General features: G+C 42.0%; 2 protein-coding genes across 2 annotated transcripts; one reads left to right on the forward strand and one right to left on the reverse strand.

Annotated features, from left to right (window-relative positions):
* The first annotated feature begins 170 nt into the window (after positions 1–170).
* rpusd2 (RNA pseudouridine synthase domain containing 2) lies at positions 171–4,182 on the forward strand. Its single transcript, XM_038728371.1, has 4 exons — positions 171–232; positions 392–874; positions 1,111–1,407; positions 1,557–4,182. The coding sequence occupies exons 1-4, from the start codon at positions 227–229 to the stop codon at positions 2,391–2,393; spliced, it is 1,623 nt and encodes a 540-aa protein (XP_038584299.1). The 5' UTR covers positions 171–226; the 3' UTR covers positions 2,394–4,182.
* Positions 2,747–19,042, reverse strand: disp2 (dispatched homolog 2 (Drosophila)). Its single transcript, XM_038728370.1, has 10 exons — positions 18,771–19,042; positions 14,367–14,517; positions 13,903–14,180; positions 13,301–13,330; positions 13,064–13,187; positions 12,373–12,488; positions 11,505–11,620; positions 10,676–10,773; positions 10,254–10,412; positions 2,747–7,582 (listed from the first exon to the last, which is right to left on the reverse strand). Exons 1-10 carry the CDS (start codon positions 18,863–18,865, stop codon positions 4,259–4,261), a joined length of 4,491 nt encoding a protein of 1,496 aa, XP_038584298.1. The 5' UTR covers positions 18,866–19,042; the 3' UTR covers positions 2,747–4,258.
* Between the last annotated feature and the right edge of the window lie 267 nt (positions 19,043–19,309).

The following is a 19,309-nucleotide window of genomic DNA, read 5'->3' on the forward strand; positions in this document are numbered from 1 at the left end:
AAAACTGGAGCAAATTCAGATTATTGAAATTGCTGTCATCCACAGGATGTAGCATAAAATCTAACTAAATACACATTATGAGCAGTTGGTGGCGATAATGCCCCCATTGAGGAGGTGATTTGCCAGTACAAAAAAGAACGGTTCAACTACACATTAGACTGATTGGACTACAAGTTAACGTCATCACTGTGCGCCATTAGAGAGAAGGACCTCTACCTTGAATGCGATGCACGTGAGTGTGTCAGTTATAAGATGTAACTTGCTGTATTTCTTCTCGGGTCAAACCAAAGTTAATAGGCGTGTAGTTAACAAAGTACAGCGTTACGTTACATTGTTATATCACGGCAGGCCTCCTGTGAATCCTCCTTTTCTTTCTCCGCGGTGTCAACAGAGCAGATCGACGATGGAGCAGGCGGCTGTCGCCACTGCAACACCGGCGGAGGTAAACTGTCCGGTGTCGGTGGAGAAAACCACAACGAAAGAGGCGACAGAAACTGGCAAACGAAAAAGCGACGAGCCGGACGAACCCGGAACATGTGGCCGAGGAAAGAGGCGCAGAGGAGCGGGAGGGAAGAAGCTTCGACCGGGCGAGAGATACATCCCCCCTCCGCAGAAGCGGAACCCCGGTGTCAGCTTCAGCCAGGAGCATTTCGACGAGACCTCCTACTATTTTGAAGGTGGCCTGCGCAAAGTGTGTCCGTACTACTTTGACTTCAAAACTTACTGCAAAGGTCGGTGGATCGGGAAGAGCCTTCTGGAGGTGTTCAAGAGTGAGTTCAGAGCGGAGTCCATAGAGTACTACCAGAGGGCTTGTAAAGAGGGTCGCATCCGGCTGAACGAGACACCTGTGGAGGACCTGTCTGTGGTGCTCAGGGTCAGTGTCACTTGTAACATGATTGTATCATTATTGCAAACATGGTTTAATAATTAGAGCCAGAAGTTTAATAACAATTTAATTAAAGAGCTAACAAAATCAAATCCTAATACTGTAAGCAGATGGAGTAAACGCCTGTTAGTTTAAACCGATTGAAACACCTGTCACCTGTTGCTGGTTCTAGTACAACAGGAGGTGATAAGTTATCTTCCTTAATCTTCCCTGCCTGTCCGCAGAATAACGACCACATGAAGAACACAGTGCACCGCCATGAGCCCCCTGTTGTCGGCAGACCCGTGGAGGTTCTGGTGGATGATGGTGAAGTGCTTGTGGTCGACAAGCCTGCCTCCATCCCCGTACATCCCTGCGGCCGTTTCCGGCACAACACAGTGATTTTCATCCTAGGGAAAGAGCGGGGTATCTCTGAGCTCCACACGGTCCACAGACTGGACAGGCTCACCTCCGGAGTGCTGCTGTTTGCCAGGACGCTGGAGACCTCAAAGAAACTGGACCAGCTAGTGCGAGACAGACAGGTGCGTTCGGGATGGGGTCGATCACTAAAACAAAGATTTCTGTGGTGTTACACTGTAGCTTACTGTTTCCATAAAAAATGCATTACATAACAGGAATTGTCATTTTATCATTCGCAAAAATATCCTTTTACATTTGCGCTTCCTAACAGCTTGAAAAGGAGTATGTGTGTCGAGTGGAGGGGGAGTTTCCAGAGGGTGAGGTGGTCTGCGAGGAGCCCATCCTGGTTGTTTCCTTTAAAATCGGCCTCTGCCGAGTTGACCCGAAGGGAAAGGAGTGCAGAACCGTCTTCCAGAGGCTTACCTTCAATGGAAAAACCAGCGTGGTCCGCTGTTTACCCCTGACTGGCCGCACACACCAGATCAGGGTCCACCTACAGTACCTGGGCTTCCCCATCCTCAATGATCCCATCTATGGGTCCTCAGCCTGGGGTCCTCACAGGGGGAAGGGGGGACTGGTGGGAAAGAGTAATGAGGAGCTGGTCCAGGCTCTGGTAGCAGAACATCGCTCTCAGGAAAGTCTTCACTTGCTGGATATTGCAGATGACGGGATTGTTATTGAGCAAGAGGCAGAGAAAAATAAGACCTCTGAGAAAGTAGAAACATTGGATGGCACCTCTGAAGTTAACGACAGTGGAGAAAGTCAGCCAACACAGACAGATGTGCAGGCGCCAGCGGGTTGTAGCTCAAGCGGTGAGACAGTGGATGAGGTGAGTCAGGGCTGCACAGACCTAAACGCTAACAATACCTCGGTCAAATCTCAACCAGCAGAATCAAACGGCAATCAAACAGAAGCAACTGACACGACTCCCAAAACTCCTCCAGGGAGTAGCGACCACCTGTGCAGTGAATGTAAGCTAGTACGACCAGATCCTACGAAGAGGGAACTCATCATGTATCTCCACGCTTTACGCTACAAAGGACCTGATTTTGAATATTCCACACGTTTACCTGATTGGGCCAAAGAGGACTGGGTCGAAGATGATTAGAGCTGACAATGATGAACACTGCTGATGACTGCCTCATGCACGTTTTTTTAGACATTTTAAAATATGACCAGAAAATCTGTAAGAGGTTTGTCTTTCAGGCAGTTTTGATTTAGCTGTGATGCATTTCTATTGATAATTCTTCAGTAACTTCTCTGAAGGTGGTTGTAAAACGCCTCAAAAGTTTTCTTTCCTCCAAATTTGATCATGTAGAAATATGTTTTCCTTTGGCTTCAAGCTGTTTATGCCTTAAACGCTGTTGTATTTATTCTCATTGTAGTTTTAATTTCATTTCATTCTCTAAGCCTGTGATTCATCTGGTGCTCCAACCAAGATTTGAAAAACAAAAGGCAGTCTGCTGGAAAATAAATGTTTTATTTCAGTGTGTGAAAAATTAACAACATTGACACCTGTAAATAATAGTAGTGGTGACCTTTTAATTTCTCCTGCTCAAAGAAAAGCTTGTGATATTAATTTCAATTGTCAGGTCATTCTGAGTGCTTTTAAAGTCAAGGCTCATTGAAGAGTTATCATTATACAGTCAAGATGTCGAAAGCAAACACTTCATAAAAGGGAGAAAGCCTGAAAATAACTCTGCTCTTATGCACATTTGACAAAACTCCCTTCTTGTCCGGATCAGAACCACCATCGTACTACATACTACACTACATAGACCCGTCTTATTTGACTTTAAGGACACATCTTTTGCACAAAACACACAGTTTCAGTTTTTCAGCATTTGAAACAACCAGTTGAAAGACATTTGGCACATGCTGTTCTTGTCATGAATACTGTTTGATATTTTAATGTTATTGAGACACAGAAAATCAGCTGATGTGACATCACAGCTGTGAGATGGTGGGGGTAGTGGAGGCTTTCTGTTCCTTAGATGTTCTGCTGAAGTTTTTCTTAGCAGTGCTGCAGCAGCAAAGGTCTATATACAAAGTGGCATTTGATAGCACAACTGCTTAGAAGCAGAAATTAGAGCTTCCTACTACTAAGGCATACACTGACATCCAGGGATCCTGGAGTAGTATGCACCTTAATTCGGTTTCGTATAAACCCACATATTATGTTTATCTGCTTTAGAAACCTTTTTTGTCTTTAAGTACATTAAGTAAACATTACATTTTTTGGCACTGACACTGGAATAAACATCATGACTTTTAATTTGACAGTGACACTAAATGCAAACAAGCCATGACACTACAAATTACACTTTACTAACTGTAGGTTTGTGGTTTTCTACGTTATGGTCACAAAAGACATACTGTACATATCGCTATAAAGTGCGAAACCAACTGACTGTAATTAAGTGACAGTTGTTTGCTACTCAATGCAGCTCTTTCTCTGTATAGCTCACATTTATCTTTTAGTATTCATAAGTCCATGAATGTTTATGGCTCATTAAGGTCGATTCCAGCATGGTGAAAGACCAGCGGCTGTTGTTTATAACCCAGTCTGTGCAGGTGTTTAAAAAAGTTCCAGGCACAAAGTATATTCTGCAGCACTTGATGATTTACGTGTTGACAACACACTTCAGTCTCTTCAGGTGTGACATTGGTGCAAAGTTGTGGCTGAAAACAAAGCTTCACCTTTCACTGTCTTCTGTCTGAAAATGCTGGGTTTGAACAAGTCATGCTCTGGCTGAAGAAACACTCGTGCTCTGACCTTATTCATTTGTAACATACACTGTAACAACCTTAGCAGCAACATTAGACAAACATGCTGTCACGTGTTACATCTGCAGTTGGCTTATATTTCCTTTGAGTATTAAAAGTAACAGTGTATGCTCCTTTTGTAGTTTCAGTGATTCCTTTTTTTATCAATTCACAGCAATTAATGCACGGTGTTAACTCCAACTTAGCTTAACATGTATCCTCCCGCTGTCCATCTCTCTTTATCCAGACGTCTGGCAGATCTGGCTTACTGTTGGGTAAGATGACAACTTCTTCACTCTGACTGGTGCGGCCCTTATTACAAGTCTCATAAACTGTTTCTCTAAGTGAGAGACGTAGTGTGTCTCTCTTCCCGTTTAGATGTCCTGGTTGTAACTGAGCCTCCCCTTCTCCTTCGTTTCGCTGCGTGGTGGAAGGCCCTGGTTCGATGTCACTCAGGCATGTTTCGTTGGAGTCCTCCAGACCCTCACAGGAGCTCTGAGACTGGGAGGAAAGGTGCCCTTTATTGGAGCGATGATGGTGATAGGGGCTCCCCTCTGTGGTTTGTTCGTCTTTGCAAAGAGACTGCTGGTCAATGGTCTCCAGTGTGTGGCTGATAATGGTCTCCTCTATGCTGGAAGATGAGGAGAAGGATGTATTGCTCCAGTGCTTCACCCTACCAGACTGATCTCTGCATGTTTTACACAGCAGCTTGTCCTTTGCTACATCTTCTTGTGCCGCGCCTACAGGCCGCAGGGTGTTTTCTTTGTAAGGAGATGAAGTCTGGAGGGCTGGAGGTGCTTGGCAGATCTCCTCATTGTCCCTATCCATGCTGTGCCTGCCCTCATCTTTCCCACAGTACTCAATCTCATCAGAGAGCACAGAGGGCCGATTGGACAGCTTACTAGTGCAGGTGCTGTTTTCAAAGCTGTCGCTCAATCGATAGGCCAATGGCTGCAGCTCATACTGCTCTGGCCCTCGGCCCCCACCCCCTCCTGCTCCAGTCTGTTTCTGTCTCTGGTGATGCTGGTGGTTGGGGTAGAGATAGCCACCTGCCTCTTTGTCATAACTCCTCCTCACTCTAGATCTGCCAAATGCCCCGTTAGCAGCCGAGGCTGACGAAGAACTGGGCTCTGCTGCCGAGCAAGAGGACATCGTGCCATCAGTGTTGTCTGAAAAACACGGCAGTGTGATCTTCCCGCATTTTTTCTGGGGTCCAAAAAAGCAGCATAGGGACTGGAAAAAGAAGGTTGCAAATCCACATGCTACACATTTCACCAAAAACAGGAAAATCCCCAGTTTTCTGATCAGCAAGGCCGTGGCAGGCAACATGATGATCCCCATGGAGAAAAATGCACCAGAAACTATTGCTACGGGACACCCCATCCTTTTAGTGGCGTGTGCTACTTTCCCAATTTTGTCTGAATGTGGAGCCAAGCTATAGGATATGCAGTAGTTTGCTATAAAGTCAACAGACAGCCCTGCTGCCGATGATATGAACAGAGCCTCTATGCCACTCAACTGCCATTCAAGGAGAACAAGGAGGCCGACGGTGACAAAAACACTGCCTCCTACAGCTGCAGTCCCATACATGCTAAGTGGAATGTTCCAGGTGGTTAAGAGAAGCAAAGCAAATGTAAGAGCTACTGAGAAGCCAGCTACTACTAGCGTCTCTGAACTTAAAGTCTGTTGTAGGTCAAAAAGAGACAAATGACTAATGAACCAGCCGTTCTCCAGCCCTTGTGGTGCTTCTGATATTTCTCTGTTAAACCATGTCAGGATTTCTCTGTAGAAAAAACTGGTTCTGCTGAAGTTGAAGCTGTAGAGATATGTGGTTTTGAATGCCAGTACGAGGGCGGCGACCCTGCCATCTGGCTGGAAGTACAGGCCTCCGCTGTGGGCCAGATGGCCCTCGGCATACCTCTCCGCCAGCATCATACTGAGGCAGTTCTCAAAAACGCTGGGAGGGTAGGGGAAAGGGATGTCATTACAGCAAAAATGGAGGGAGTCATCACTCTCCGAGCACCGTCTCACAGATACCCAGTGTGTCAGCTGCTCCACAAGACAGATATTGTCTGTCATAACATCTTTGTCCTCAGGTGATGGAGGGGAATAAAAGCTTTGGTTCTGAACCCGTCCACATAAGTCCTGCAGCCAAACCTGAGCATCAGGCCGGCTCATGTTAAAGTCTGGGTCAAGAACCAAAGAGCCATTGCTCTTGGGGTTAAAGTGATCCCCGTTATCAGTTGCTTTGACACCCCAAACAAGCATTAATGTAACAGGTTTATCCTCTCCATTCCTCTGTCTCTCAAACATAAACATGTGACGATACTCGGCATCGTATCTTTCAAACGGGTGACTGGAGCGGAAAAGCTGGGTGACCATGCTGTCTAATGTGGGCAGCTTCATGCCTGGGTCAATACAGGACATGTACGTGCCCCCAGCAGCAAGCACTGCAAACCAGCACACCCAGATGTACCTAAACTTAACCACTCCGCACGGCAGGATTTTCATAAATAATAAGTTGGAAGTGTCAGTGAGACCTCTTTTTAACTCTCTCAGCTTCTGCCCAAGAGTGAAAAGGCATCTCTTGCGGGAGCTTGTGTCCCAGAAGCCACCGTTGTTTTTGGAGCAGCACGGTTTCCATCCCTGTACTGCTACAGATGCAGAGGATGCCTTTGTGTAGCGCTCACGCAGAATGAAAGAACATGGCAGCCACACTAATGCCAATATCGAGCTGATAAATGAGGAAGTTCCTAGATAAACAGAGAAACATCTGATTGCAGTGATGCTGCTGAGAAAACCGGAGAAAAATGCTGCACTGGAGGTCAGCCCTGACGCTAAAATCAAATAGCCGACTTCCTGCAAAGCTCTGTTTACTCTCTTCTCCAGGGAGGCTGAGGGGTTCTGGGATAGCTGCAGATTCCAGAAATCAGCGAAGATGAAAACCTGATTGGAGCAGCTTCCCAAGAGAATAAGAGCTGCTGAGAGGTTGACCAGGGGGAAGAATGTCAGGCGAAATGCTACTTTGTAGACGAAATAGGAGGTCAGGAGGGAGCCTGTGATTGCTATTACAGATAATGCTACTAGGAAGAGAGAGTGGAGATAAAGAGCCACAGTGAAAAGTAGTGACACAACAGCTAGGACAGGGTAGACTGAATCTCTTGCCAGGTAATACTTGAACAGTGTCTGCTTGATGCCAAAGTCCATGCCGGTGATAGTCGTGTTGTTGTACGTCAGATCCCTGCCTTCAAGACTGTTCATGTATATCTCCAGCATGTGTTCCCCTTTGTCGACGGGTAAGAACAGAAGGCTGTACTTCAGTGTAGGGATTTGGTATTCAACAGTTTGCGGTCCAAGGAAGTCTTTATCAACCAGGAAATGCAGGATTTGAAATACCATGCGGGATTGTTTACAGCGGGATGGGACGGAGGAGCAGCTGCCATGTTTAGGTCGCTCGACGCAGGTTTCCACTAGGTGTCCTTCATGATAGAATGGAGCACATTTCCGGAGAAGGTTCAGAGACTCAGACACCTGGGAGGAAATGTAAAAACTTAATAAAATAAACCTTCAGACACATATTCAGTGTTCTAATGAAGTGCTGTAAATTACAATGTCTCCTTTCGTACCCACTTCTACATCATCAATTTCAACTTAAAAGGAAAGGCTTGACATTTTGGGAAATTCGCTAATTTGCTTTCCGGCTAAAGGTTAGATGAGAAGATCCATACCACTTGTTTAACTGTATAACAGTGTTCAGTTTTACAGGGGGTTATGTGCCTGACTATTAATTAGATGTGGCTACTTGTCAGGTAACCAGCGGAGACTCCAGGAACTCACTGCTCCCAGCCAAGAAATTGTCGCTACATAAAACATATTTGGTTTTGCACTATGATTTATTTATTTATTATCAATAACACTCAATCAACTCTGCATTTCACTATGGTTCACAGTCCTACAAAAGTTCAATTTCTGGAGCTTTCAATCACAGCTAATGAAAACAGACAACTGGAGACATCTATCTATTGCTAAGAAACCACTATTTTACACACTACTAGTTGCCATCCTAGCCATGTGATTAGTAATATACCATATGGTCAGTTTCTGAGATTAAGAAGAATATGTAGTGAAGAACAGGATTATCATATAAAGGCTAAAGAAATGGCAGGACGGTTTAGAGAACAGGGATATGATCAAGCAGTTATTGACCTGGCTATGGAAGAAATTAATAGAAAAGATAGGAAGGAATTATTGAAGCCTTCCCCTAAACCTGTTGAAAACAGAACAACATTTGTGAATAATATTGAATATTGTACCATCTCTAGACAAGTTCAACAGATTATAAATAATAATTTGAGCATCCAAGAACGTGACCCAAATTTTAATCATTTAGCAGTGTCTAGACCTTGTTTTTGCTTCAGGAGAGGCAGAAATGTCAGAGATTTTGTTGTCAGTTCCATGATAAAGAACCCACTGAAACTAAGTGGCTTTCACTACAGCTTTATGGGAACTATAGGTGTGGCAAATGTGCACATTGTTCAAACACATTTGACACAAAAACATTTAACCATCCACATTTAGAAAAGAAATACAACATAAAATAATTCATAAAAATTTTCTGTCTACCCATGTTGTCTATGTTTTGAAATGTCCATGTGGCTTAATGTATGTTGGCCAAACTAAACAGAATCTCAAAGTGAGAGTGGCAGAGCATAAGGCTGCCATTAGAAGTGGGAACATGGATTATGCCATTGCTAGACATTATAGAGAGAAAAACCATGGTTCGGCCACTTCCCTTAAATTTATTGGCATTGAAAGATTGAGTCCTAATCCAATAATAATTTGATTAACCAACTTTTGAGAAGGGAAGCTTTTTGGATTCATGAATTGAACACAATTGAACCTCATGGACTGAATGAACTAGATTTGAGCCCATTCCTGTGATGTTGATTATTATATGACTATCTTTGAGGTGGGTACTTATGTATGTTTCATTAAAAAAAAATATATATATATAGATATATATATATATATCTATATATATAGTGATGTTTGTTGATCTGTTTGGATAATTATCACATTTAGTACAACAACAGGCTATTTTGCCTGTTGAGTTCCTGTAATGTTGTAATTCTTGTGACTTTTGTATGTTTAAAATATATATATATTGTGATGTTTGTTGATCAATTTGGATAATTATCACATTCTTGCTGTTTATATATAATACTTTGTATAAGATGTTGATTTTATAGATGTATATACATGAGAAAGGTTTCATGGAAAAAATGGATTAGGCTGGTCACCTGCACAGGGTCTACTGAGCACACCTGTAAGTGTTTTTGTAATTTGTGTAAGCCTGTAGAAGCAATGGGCGAAACACGTTGCTCACAAAGGTAGTAAAGCCAGACCAGTGTGCGGTAGTTTGTTTTTTCATAACTAATTTGATGTTGACAAGTTAACTTGACAAGGTAGGTGGATTATGTTTCCTTTGGAAAGAGCCAGGCTAGCTGTCTTTATTCTAAGCTACGATAACCAGCTCCTGGCTATAGCTTCATATTTATCATCCAGATATGACAATAGTATCAATCTTCTCATCTAACTCTTAGCAAGAATGCAAATAAGTGTATACCCCACACACCTCACTGCCATCATTTCATTTATTTACATTTATTTATTTATTTGACAGGGACAGTGCTCATTATTTAACAACAAAGTAACTGTAAATGAGCCAGAGTTCGCTCAACAGGCTAACATGTCACTGTGTCAATTTCTCATAAATGTCAAACTATTGCTTTAAATTAGCAAAACTGAGAGTGAAATAGAACACCAAACCTGATGTGCAGGCTTTTGTGCATAAACATAAAGATGTGATGCACTACAAAAATCTTTGTATGACTTCACATAGTCTGTGTATTCTGTTATTGACAAGAGTTAGAAAAATAAATCTACAGACACAAAATCAGGCCTCTAAATGCAAAATAAAAATGAACTCAAGGTTCGTGTTAGCTTTTTTCTGAGCAAACTCCTTCAGCTGATGAAAACTGTGAGATCCAGTTGAAGAAAATTAAAAGGCTGGTACTGTAAGTGGACCAAATTACTCTTTCCACGTCGGTACTATTTACAAAAAACCTTGTGTTTATAATTACGACTTATGTGATCATTTGTTTGCATGGTAATTTGTAAAATGGAAAGAAAGCTACAGTACCTGGTGTGAGGTGAGGCTGAGGCAGCAGGAGGCATTAGTGAGGACAGCCAAGTAATTCCCCAGAGACCAGCTCGGACAACAGCCACTTCTGGACGTGCCTTCAGCCTCCCCCCTCACATGCTGCTGACACAGGTCCTGGAACTGAGCCTGGGAACGAATCTGTATCACACAGGGGAAATATCTTTTGAACACATGCCCAGTTTTGATACAAATTCTCAAATAAATGAATTAATTGAGGTCATGCACATAAAGTGGGGCTTTTTAATCAGCAGATCATTTAAATGTGGCATATGGTCAGGACATTAAAGAGAAAGAGAAGTGACGAGGCGAGGAGTGAGATTTGACAGGAGATGACTAAAGAGATGATGAAATAAGGCAGAATAGCAAACATGAGGCGGAGGACTGATTAGATGAGAGCGAACCCTGGATTGCTCCATCTCACACATGGCATGGATGGCCTTCAGACTCCAAAGACTGGCTGAGTTTTCTGATCGAAACACCAACTGAGCCAAACGCTCGCCTGTATGGAGGGGAACAGATGTATTCATCATACAGGAGCAAAATGACCAGCAGTGAATCATCACTTTGTTCAGATGGTCAGACATGTTCAGAATGGTTAAACTATTGCAAGAGAGAGAAGTTTAGTTGCTATACATTCATAAAGGTAAGGCAAGGCTAACAATAAATTCTTAGTGTGTTATATCTTACTGCCTGTGTTGAATAAAATTTTGGCTTCATGAAATGAAAACCTCAAGGCTTGGAATTGCTAATAAATCCATTTAAGGAGCTTTCTGTGTATTTATAAGGCAAACAGAAGTATAGTCTTTGATCTACCAGCACACTATTTCAAAGTAGAGATTAAAGAAGAAAATATGGGATAACCTGCTCAAGGAAATGCATTCAGCAAACTGTTCTCTTCTCTTTGAAGCCACACTAAAAGCTATTATTAACATCTTCTTATTATCTCGCTTTTTTGTAGATTTGCATTTAACCAATAAGATTTTGCAATACTTTTATATTGTTTTACTAATAGTTCCATTGCATTGTCTGCTCTGCTGATCATGCTGGAGCCAGCAGTGTTACACATGCCTCTTAACTTTCCTAAATGCACAACACAAATTTACAATTGGGATAATGAATGTTATTTTGTTAACACTTTTGTGATTGGTATTGTTACTATAATCAGTGTGGAGGATATGAAAGATTTACTTAATTTTAATAACAGGGACGAACTGATCTGGACTGACCCACCTGGAGCATCACATAGGAAGGTGTCTGGAGATGAGTCTCTTGCCAGCATCCTTTTGATGCGAAGCCTTGAGGACTTCTGACTGCCGCTACCATCTCCGCTGGCAGTACCCCCAAAACTAGCACAGATAGTAGCACACACACATGCACTTTTTCAGCCTCATTAAACATAGATTTTGTTACAAGCAAACAGTTGCTAATTTATACATCCGGGAGACATGCTGCAACATTACCATTCATTTGGAGTTGTGTTTCTGGCTTCAGAGTTAATGTAAGTGCAATATTCACTCCCCTCCTATCTCTGTTTTGTTTTCCACCAGATCTTGAGAAAAGTACTAGGCATTTTAGCTGCTAAATGCTGAACTGTTCACCAGCTAGTCGCTACCTTTGTCTGTTGTTTGGTGTTAAGCAGGTAGCGAACAGCGGGTTTATCAGAGCTTTTTTGTTTGCTGGAAAGTGGTTGATTGGAATGGTGAGAGTGAACCAAAACAGCAAAGTTGCTGGCCATAAAACCAAAACAATTAGCTGAAAGATGCTAAAATGATAGAAGAACTGAGGACCTACAGAGTCAAGTGATCATTTTCTGTGGACACTACAAGCAGCACCTTTCACATTAAACAGAATAATTGGATGCATTGTTAATATATATAGAAATACAGTTAGAGCAACTTTAATAATTTATTTTATGTTGTTTACTACTTTTAATCATATGTTCTTATGTGTAAGATACCTCTTATAATCATTCTGCTTTCTACTGTCATACATATGTACAACTGTACAAATGTGGATTTGTAAAGAATCTGTGTGCATCAGTCGGCGGTGTAGTTTCCCTGTGTAGAGAGCTTACACTCTACTGCAACTCTCTGCTGACCTTTTACTGAGCTGCTGTGGTAAAGGAGACAGAGTTTTCCCTGGGCCAGTGTTCTCCTGCAGCTTGGTCAAGCTGGACTGGCGAACTCCAATGTATGTTCCCCGTGGCTCAAAGCCCTGAAGACAGAGCGTGCACGCACACACACACACACACACACACACACAGACAGACATCAAAGCTAAAGACACAATGTGGACACTGGTGCCCTTCAATGCACTGCAGCAGCCTACTGAATGAATTAGCATCAGAAGCACCCCATAATGGACTAGCATAAAAGAAATATCCTGAACTAGCTTGTTTGGTAGATGAGTGTTTGATTGTTTTTTAAGAGAAAGAGCGGCGTCATCATACTTCATTCTTATGTAAACATTCTTATGCTGTGATTCACATGTTGCATTTTCTGAATAATGTCTTCATCAGTGTTTATCCTGAGCATTCATCTCAAAGGTAAGAAGATGTATTTAATTAAAATGACAGCGAGTGCGTTCTAATTCACTGCGGCTCATTGAATCTGAGATGAGATTGAAGTAAATGACATTGTGAGTCTTTAGGGAAACAGTAATTAACACTGGTGAGAGAGGTTTGTATTGTAGACTTGACAGAAGGGTGACAGTCGAGATACATGTGCTGCACTGAGGGAGACCTCAGGATTGTGTGTGTGTGTGCGCGCACGCTTGTGTTTGCGACTCACCAGCAGTGGGTCAGAGAAGTCTGGCAGTGGACCAATGAAGAGTCCGGCCAGTGAGCATCCTAGGATCAGCACGGCACAACCCACCAACACCGCTAACGGGTATTCCACTATCACCTGGGAATAGCTGCCAAATAGAAAACCACAAGAAGAAAACTGAGTAAAAAATATTATGATCAGAAAAAAGTATGACATGCAGTACCTCTGGGTTTTAAAGTGAAAATTGGTTCCCATACTTACTTTCTAAGGATGCAGTAGAGTCCTCCGTCCCTGAAAATTATTGAAAACTTCATTAGAATAATGACATACAACACACATTTGAGAAGAATAACACGCAAAAGAAATAAGTCAACATTTTGGAAAATTCAATTATTCGTTTTCTTGTCAAAAGTTAGATGATGATCGACACCACACTCATAACTCTCCGTTAAATACGAAGCTACAGCCAACAGTTGGTTAGCCAAGCACAAAGACTGGAAACAGCTGGCCTGTCTCTGTCCAAAGGTAACAAAATTCACCTAGCATGTCTTAAGCTCACTAATTAACTCGTTATATCTAATTTGTTTAATCCTTACCAAAAACTAAATGTAAAGAGACCAACACATAACCCTCATGAAATACAGGAAATTATTGTTTACATTTTGTTTTTTAGTACAGATTAAACATACAAGATATAAAATGTTAATTAGTGAGCTTTAGAGGTGCTACTAGCAGCTTTTTCCCCATTCCCAGTCTATGCTGAATGGGCAGACAACAGAATGGCATCAATCTTCTCATCTAACTCTCTGCCAGAAACAAATAGGTGTATTTCCCAAAATGTGAAAATGTTTCTTTAAACAGACCTTACTGTCACCACATGTCGCTGCTTTGGTTTCTGTGTACCGCTTTCATTTGACCCATGCAGCCAATGACATCTCACTGCACCGTGACGAGACGTCTGATGGGCAGAACTACAACTATGTGCCACTTTCACCACTACACCTCCTTCAGCATGAGGACCCGTTGTATTTGAATGACAGCCGTGGCAGGTCTTTGGTTCAATCGGCTTGTAATGGCTGCAGCGGGAACATTTTCGGGGCTGTGGCAAATTGTAGGCCCCAGCTTGTGGACCCTGGGGGACCTAAAAAAGAAAGAGACACAGAGGACTCTGGTATAATTCAAGTCTGTTTGAGTGACACAATGACTATTTTCGACACTGTCTCCCAAATCCTGGATCTATTTCTAACCTTTTCTTTGAGACATTCTGACTCTGTTTTAATTGGCCCCCAAATCTCTATCCTAAATAATGCAGTCAGTGCTTGCATACTTGGTGATAAAGCTGGCAGGAAGAAGAGGGTCTGCCGAGGCTGCTGCAGCTGTCACATAGCTCCCCATCCCCTTCAGACTGGATGACTGTCAATTGGGCCTCGGCAGCACACTCGCTGTCAGGAGGGCACAGAGACAACGCTGGGATCTCACTAGGGGGAGGAAAAGACAGACAGGAGAAGAGAAAGGTGGGTGAAAGGGTGTGAAAAGAAATAATGAAGGAAAATATGGCTGCAGGAGAAGAGAAATGATCGCAGGAGAGAAAGAAGCAACGGTGCTCTTTTAAACTGAGTTTGCAATAGTTCAGTGAAACTGTGCAAATATGCAGAAGGTAATGTTTATAAGATTTAGGCATAAAAGTCTGTCTCTACCACCACACATTGACTGACATATCAGTTTCTTGACTACATTCTTTACTTGGCTTCATCATGTTCAAGGGAGAATTGAGTGCGCCAGCAGAACTAATGAGGTTAGGAATGGATATCTGGGTAACACACTGTGGCTACTGGAAAGAGGCCCAATTAAAAAATAAAGGAAGAGTGGTGGAAAGAGAGTATGAGAGAGAAGAAGCGAGAGAGTGAGAGAATGTTTCACATCATGTCACAGACCTCATTATGAGAGAGGTTGGTGGCTGTCCTGGATAGATAACATGAGACAGATTGATGACACGTGGTTAACAAAAGCAGTCAGAAGAAACCTGGAGTGACGAATATAACGATATGATTCTCCCCTCTACGTTTGTAATGTATAATGTAATGTTCTCATTCCTACACAAGGGCGTAGGACTGGGGGGGGGGGGGGGGACTGAGTACACAGGGCCTTCATGTGAGGGGTGCCCATAAAAAGATACTAGAATAAATTGCCAAGGATGTGGGGAGGGGCCCATAGACAATGCCCATATACATGGCCCATTTTGTGCTGTTCTTACAGTATATGTTGGAAGCTCACTTCATGAAACTGGTTAGAAAATGATCTATTTTAGCCACATGGCTCAAGGGATGGCATGTTGGCCAGTGGGTTGATTGGGTCAACATTTTGGTCCAGATTCAAATGTTACTCTTGGATAAATTGACGTGACAATTGTTGTGTACAGACATTGATGGTTTCCAGTGGATGAATTCTATAGTTACTTTGGCGGTCCCTTGAATTTTCCACAAGCACCAAGTTTGACATTTGTGGATTTGAGTGAAATATCTCAACAACTATTAGATGGATTGCGTTTAAAATCCATGCTCCCCTTAGGATGAATTGTAATGACTCCTACTGATCCTGAGATTTTGTATCTAGCACCATCACAAGGCCAATATTCAATTTCCAATACTTTTGTTTATGACCAAATACCTGCAAAACAATTAGTCTCAGCTCTGCTTTGTGTTTAGTGCTAATTAGCAAATGTTAGCATGCTAACACACTAAACTAAAACATGTTAAACAAGATACCTGCCAAACATCAGCACGTTAGCATTGTCACTGTGAGTATGTTAGCATGCTGGTGTTAGCATATACCTCTGCTGAACTTTAGTAGCCTCACAGAGTTGCTGGTGTGGCTGTAGACTCTCTAAATCTGGTATTGCACTCCATTACTTTTCTACTAACTTATTCCAAAACACTCAACTAAATGTCCTGTAAAATGCACCAGTTAAATCTCACTGATCTGTGCATGTGGTGCTTCCAAACATTGTTCAAACTTACAGAACTTTATTTTAAATTCAAGTGGAGGATCCAAAGTTTTCAATACACCAAGACATTAAAGATGTATCTTGGGTTTGAATATTCATACTCAGTGTAAACATAATTTAGCTTCAATGAAGAGCTGGAACAAGTTGATACAGAATGTAGTGTATGCAATAACGGCAAACAACGCAGAAAAAGATGATTTCTCTAACCTTAAAGCTCATGGGGAGACTGTATATTGAAAAACAGATCAAACTGAACTACCGAGTAATGCTGTAGCTGTATCTCAGTAAAGGGGCCATGAGGTCTGTTTAGTCTACCACATGCTTGTTTTTCCACAGTAGACTGGATGCAACCGCACTTCCTGTCTTGTCACCATGGCGACAGAGTAAGTCAACAGAGCCTAAATGACCTCACAGTTTTATTTGCATCCTATAATAAGGCGCACAGATGATGAGTAGTCTGGTGAATTGGTGGTATACAGTAGCAAAGGCATTGTGGTGCAGATTAATGGAGCAACTCAACCTCAGTATCTTTTATTCGTATTACAATAGAAACAGTAATATCATCTAAATAATAAATTGCTGGGTACACTGGGTACAGTGTACCCAGAAGCTCTTAGTCACATAACAAATGTTTGTCATGTAGTTAAGCCTATTTAGGCGCTGGAGTGAGTAAGTAAATACGCTCATAAAAAGTTTCTGGAAGTCAACACTAATTTAACACTATCTCCATTACTGTAACGTGATAAACGCCATCCATCCATGTAGGTAAACTATATGCAAAATTATTAGCGTGTGCTTTGTAACCTGTACCTGGCAGCCTCCTCACTTCAGGGGTCAGGATAAATTTAAAGGAGTATTTATTCCCCTTTTATGTCTATTATTCCCCTTTTATGGTTTTTCACAGGACACACACACACGAGGAGTGCAAATTGTGGAACTTATCAATTTTTCAGAGGATATAAAAATACATCCAGGGTAGGTGTCACCGAGCTGCTTGTGCACTGATGTCAGGATGACCTCAAATATCTGAGCAACATCACAACAGCAAAGTGTAAAAGATAAAACAAAAGTTGCTATCATTTAATTTTACATGTCAGTTGCCAGTTTATTAGATACACTTAACTAAAATAATGCAGTCTAATCTCATAGTATAAAGTATTAGCATTCATCAGCCTCCAAAATGGCCGCAAAGTTGAATCAACACCTCTCTGAAAATGTTTAATAAAAAAAAATTATATTTCAACATTCAAAAAATAAGATGTATTTCTGGGCTGTTGTATTAGATTGCTGCATTTTCAGCTAGGTGGACATGGTAACCACTGTGTATGCAGTGGTGGATGAAGTATTCAGATACTTATGTAAAAATAGCAATGTCACACTGTAAACTACTGTTACAACTAAAAGTCCTTATTTAAAGGATTGTCAAAATGCACTTCAAGTATCAAAAGTAAAAAATATCAGTGCAGACAAAATGTCCCCTATGGGTGTTACACTATTGTATTAGATCATTATAACTGATGCATTATTGTGTAAGTAGCATTTCACTGTTGTAGTTGGTCGAGGTGGTGCTCATTTCAACTACATTCCACTCTATAGGCTAGTTTAACACAGTGTGTCATATTTTATATACTCCTCCTTTAATTTAAGTTGTTCATTAGATTAGATTAATTTGTGAGCACTAATCTAAGCCATACAGTCTTTAAGGACAGCTTTAAGGCATTCAAAAGACTCCAGCAGAGAAAATCACAAAATTTCTGTCAAGCTAAAGACTGTCAGCTTCTCTCTTCTCCGTCTGCCCGTCGATGTCATGTCCACAAACATCTCCTGAACCGCCAATCTCTCTCTCTCACACACACACACATACACACACACAAACACACACACAAAATAATAGACAAAAGCTCAGGAGGTATGCAAGAGAAAAACTGTCCCTAAAATGAGAGTTGGATTCTGTGCGATATAAGAGAAAAACAACTTCAGGGTCCGTGTTGGAGAGACAAAAATGTGGCCTGTTGATGAGCCAAAGGGTGGCAGGCCTCAGCTGTTCCCAGACCCACTTTCATGTTTGAAGTCCCATGGCCATTTTATATGCAGCGTGCATAGTGAGTGACAGGGTGACATCAGTGACCCAGAGAGCGAGTCAGACCAAAGCAGGAAGTTGATGACACTGAACAGATCTTACAGGTCTCAAGTCAACTAGTGTGTAACTTTGAGTATGTGTGTGTACTGCAAACACTATCAATCTATCAAAGGCAAAGAATCAGAGCATAAAAGCTTGTAGATATGATGCTAAATTAAAGAAGGCACTGAAAGCATAGATCTTGTGTGTTGTTTTGCTAAAATACTGATACAAGGTGTGATCTCATGCTTTAAGTGACCATATTTCACCTAAAAATTTGATTATCCAACAGAAATTCTTAAAAAGTAAGTTGACCACCATCTCTTGGCTTCACCATCAGCACAAACAGAATGACATCATCAGGAATTAATACTATGATAATGTTGAAATAACTATTATAATATTGTAATGGAAAAATGACAACAGCAGAAATCATATCCTGTACATATTGTCCACAGCAGAAACACAGCTGGATTGAACAATACTCACAGTGGCCACATGAGGGGAAAAACACACATCTACTACTCTAAATCTCGTTTATTTTTCTACAGTAATCAAGTTACACTGTTAACACCAGATATATCCACAGACAATTAAAAACAACCCACCTCTGGTAAGCCTGCTGAATTTCAATTTCATTTGAGGGAGAATCATCCATCAATATCGCATCCGTGCTTTCCCCTCTTATCGAACAAACATCCATCTCTCCCTTCTGGCTCGGCTTCAAAACTGAATTTGAAATGTGGCAATTACGAATGTCCTGTTATTTTTTTTAACCAAATAGGCTCCATCTGACCACACCAGAGTCCACGAGGATCAGAGGTACGGGCTTGTTTCTGAGGCTGCTACTACGGAGGAGCACCGGAGCTCTTTGGGTTAATCTGCCCCCGAGCTGCGCTCTGATTGGCGGAGCCGCGGTGATGCTGTGGACGCCGCCTGGTCGCTGTCCAACCGGCCGCGGTGCTGGAGCACAAAGTGACGGGCGGTGTGCATTAGTGCCTGCTTAATTGGCTCGGACAGGAGCTACAGCTGCTGTTTAATGTACGTTATGATGGTGGAAACACTGATGCTGTGCCCAATTAAAACAGTCACTTAATTGGGAGCTCCAGCTGCTGAGCACCAGTGTGACTGAGCTAGCCTAAATTAC

This window comes from Micropterus salmoides, unplaced genomic scaffold (genome assembly GCF_014851395.1).
Source record: "Micropterus salmoides isolate LMB-PRFRI ecotype aquatic unplaced genomic scaffold, ASM1485139v1 Ms_hic_scaffold_19, whole genome shotgun sequence".
NCBI classification, from domain to species: Eukaryota; Metazoa; Chordata; class Actinopteri; order Centrarchiformes; family Centrarchidae; genus Micropterus; species Micropterus salmoides.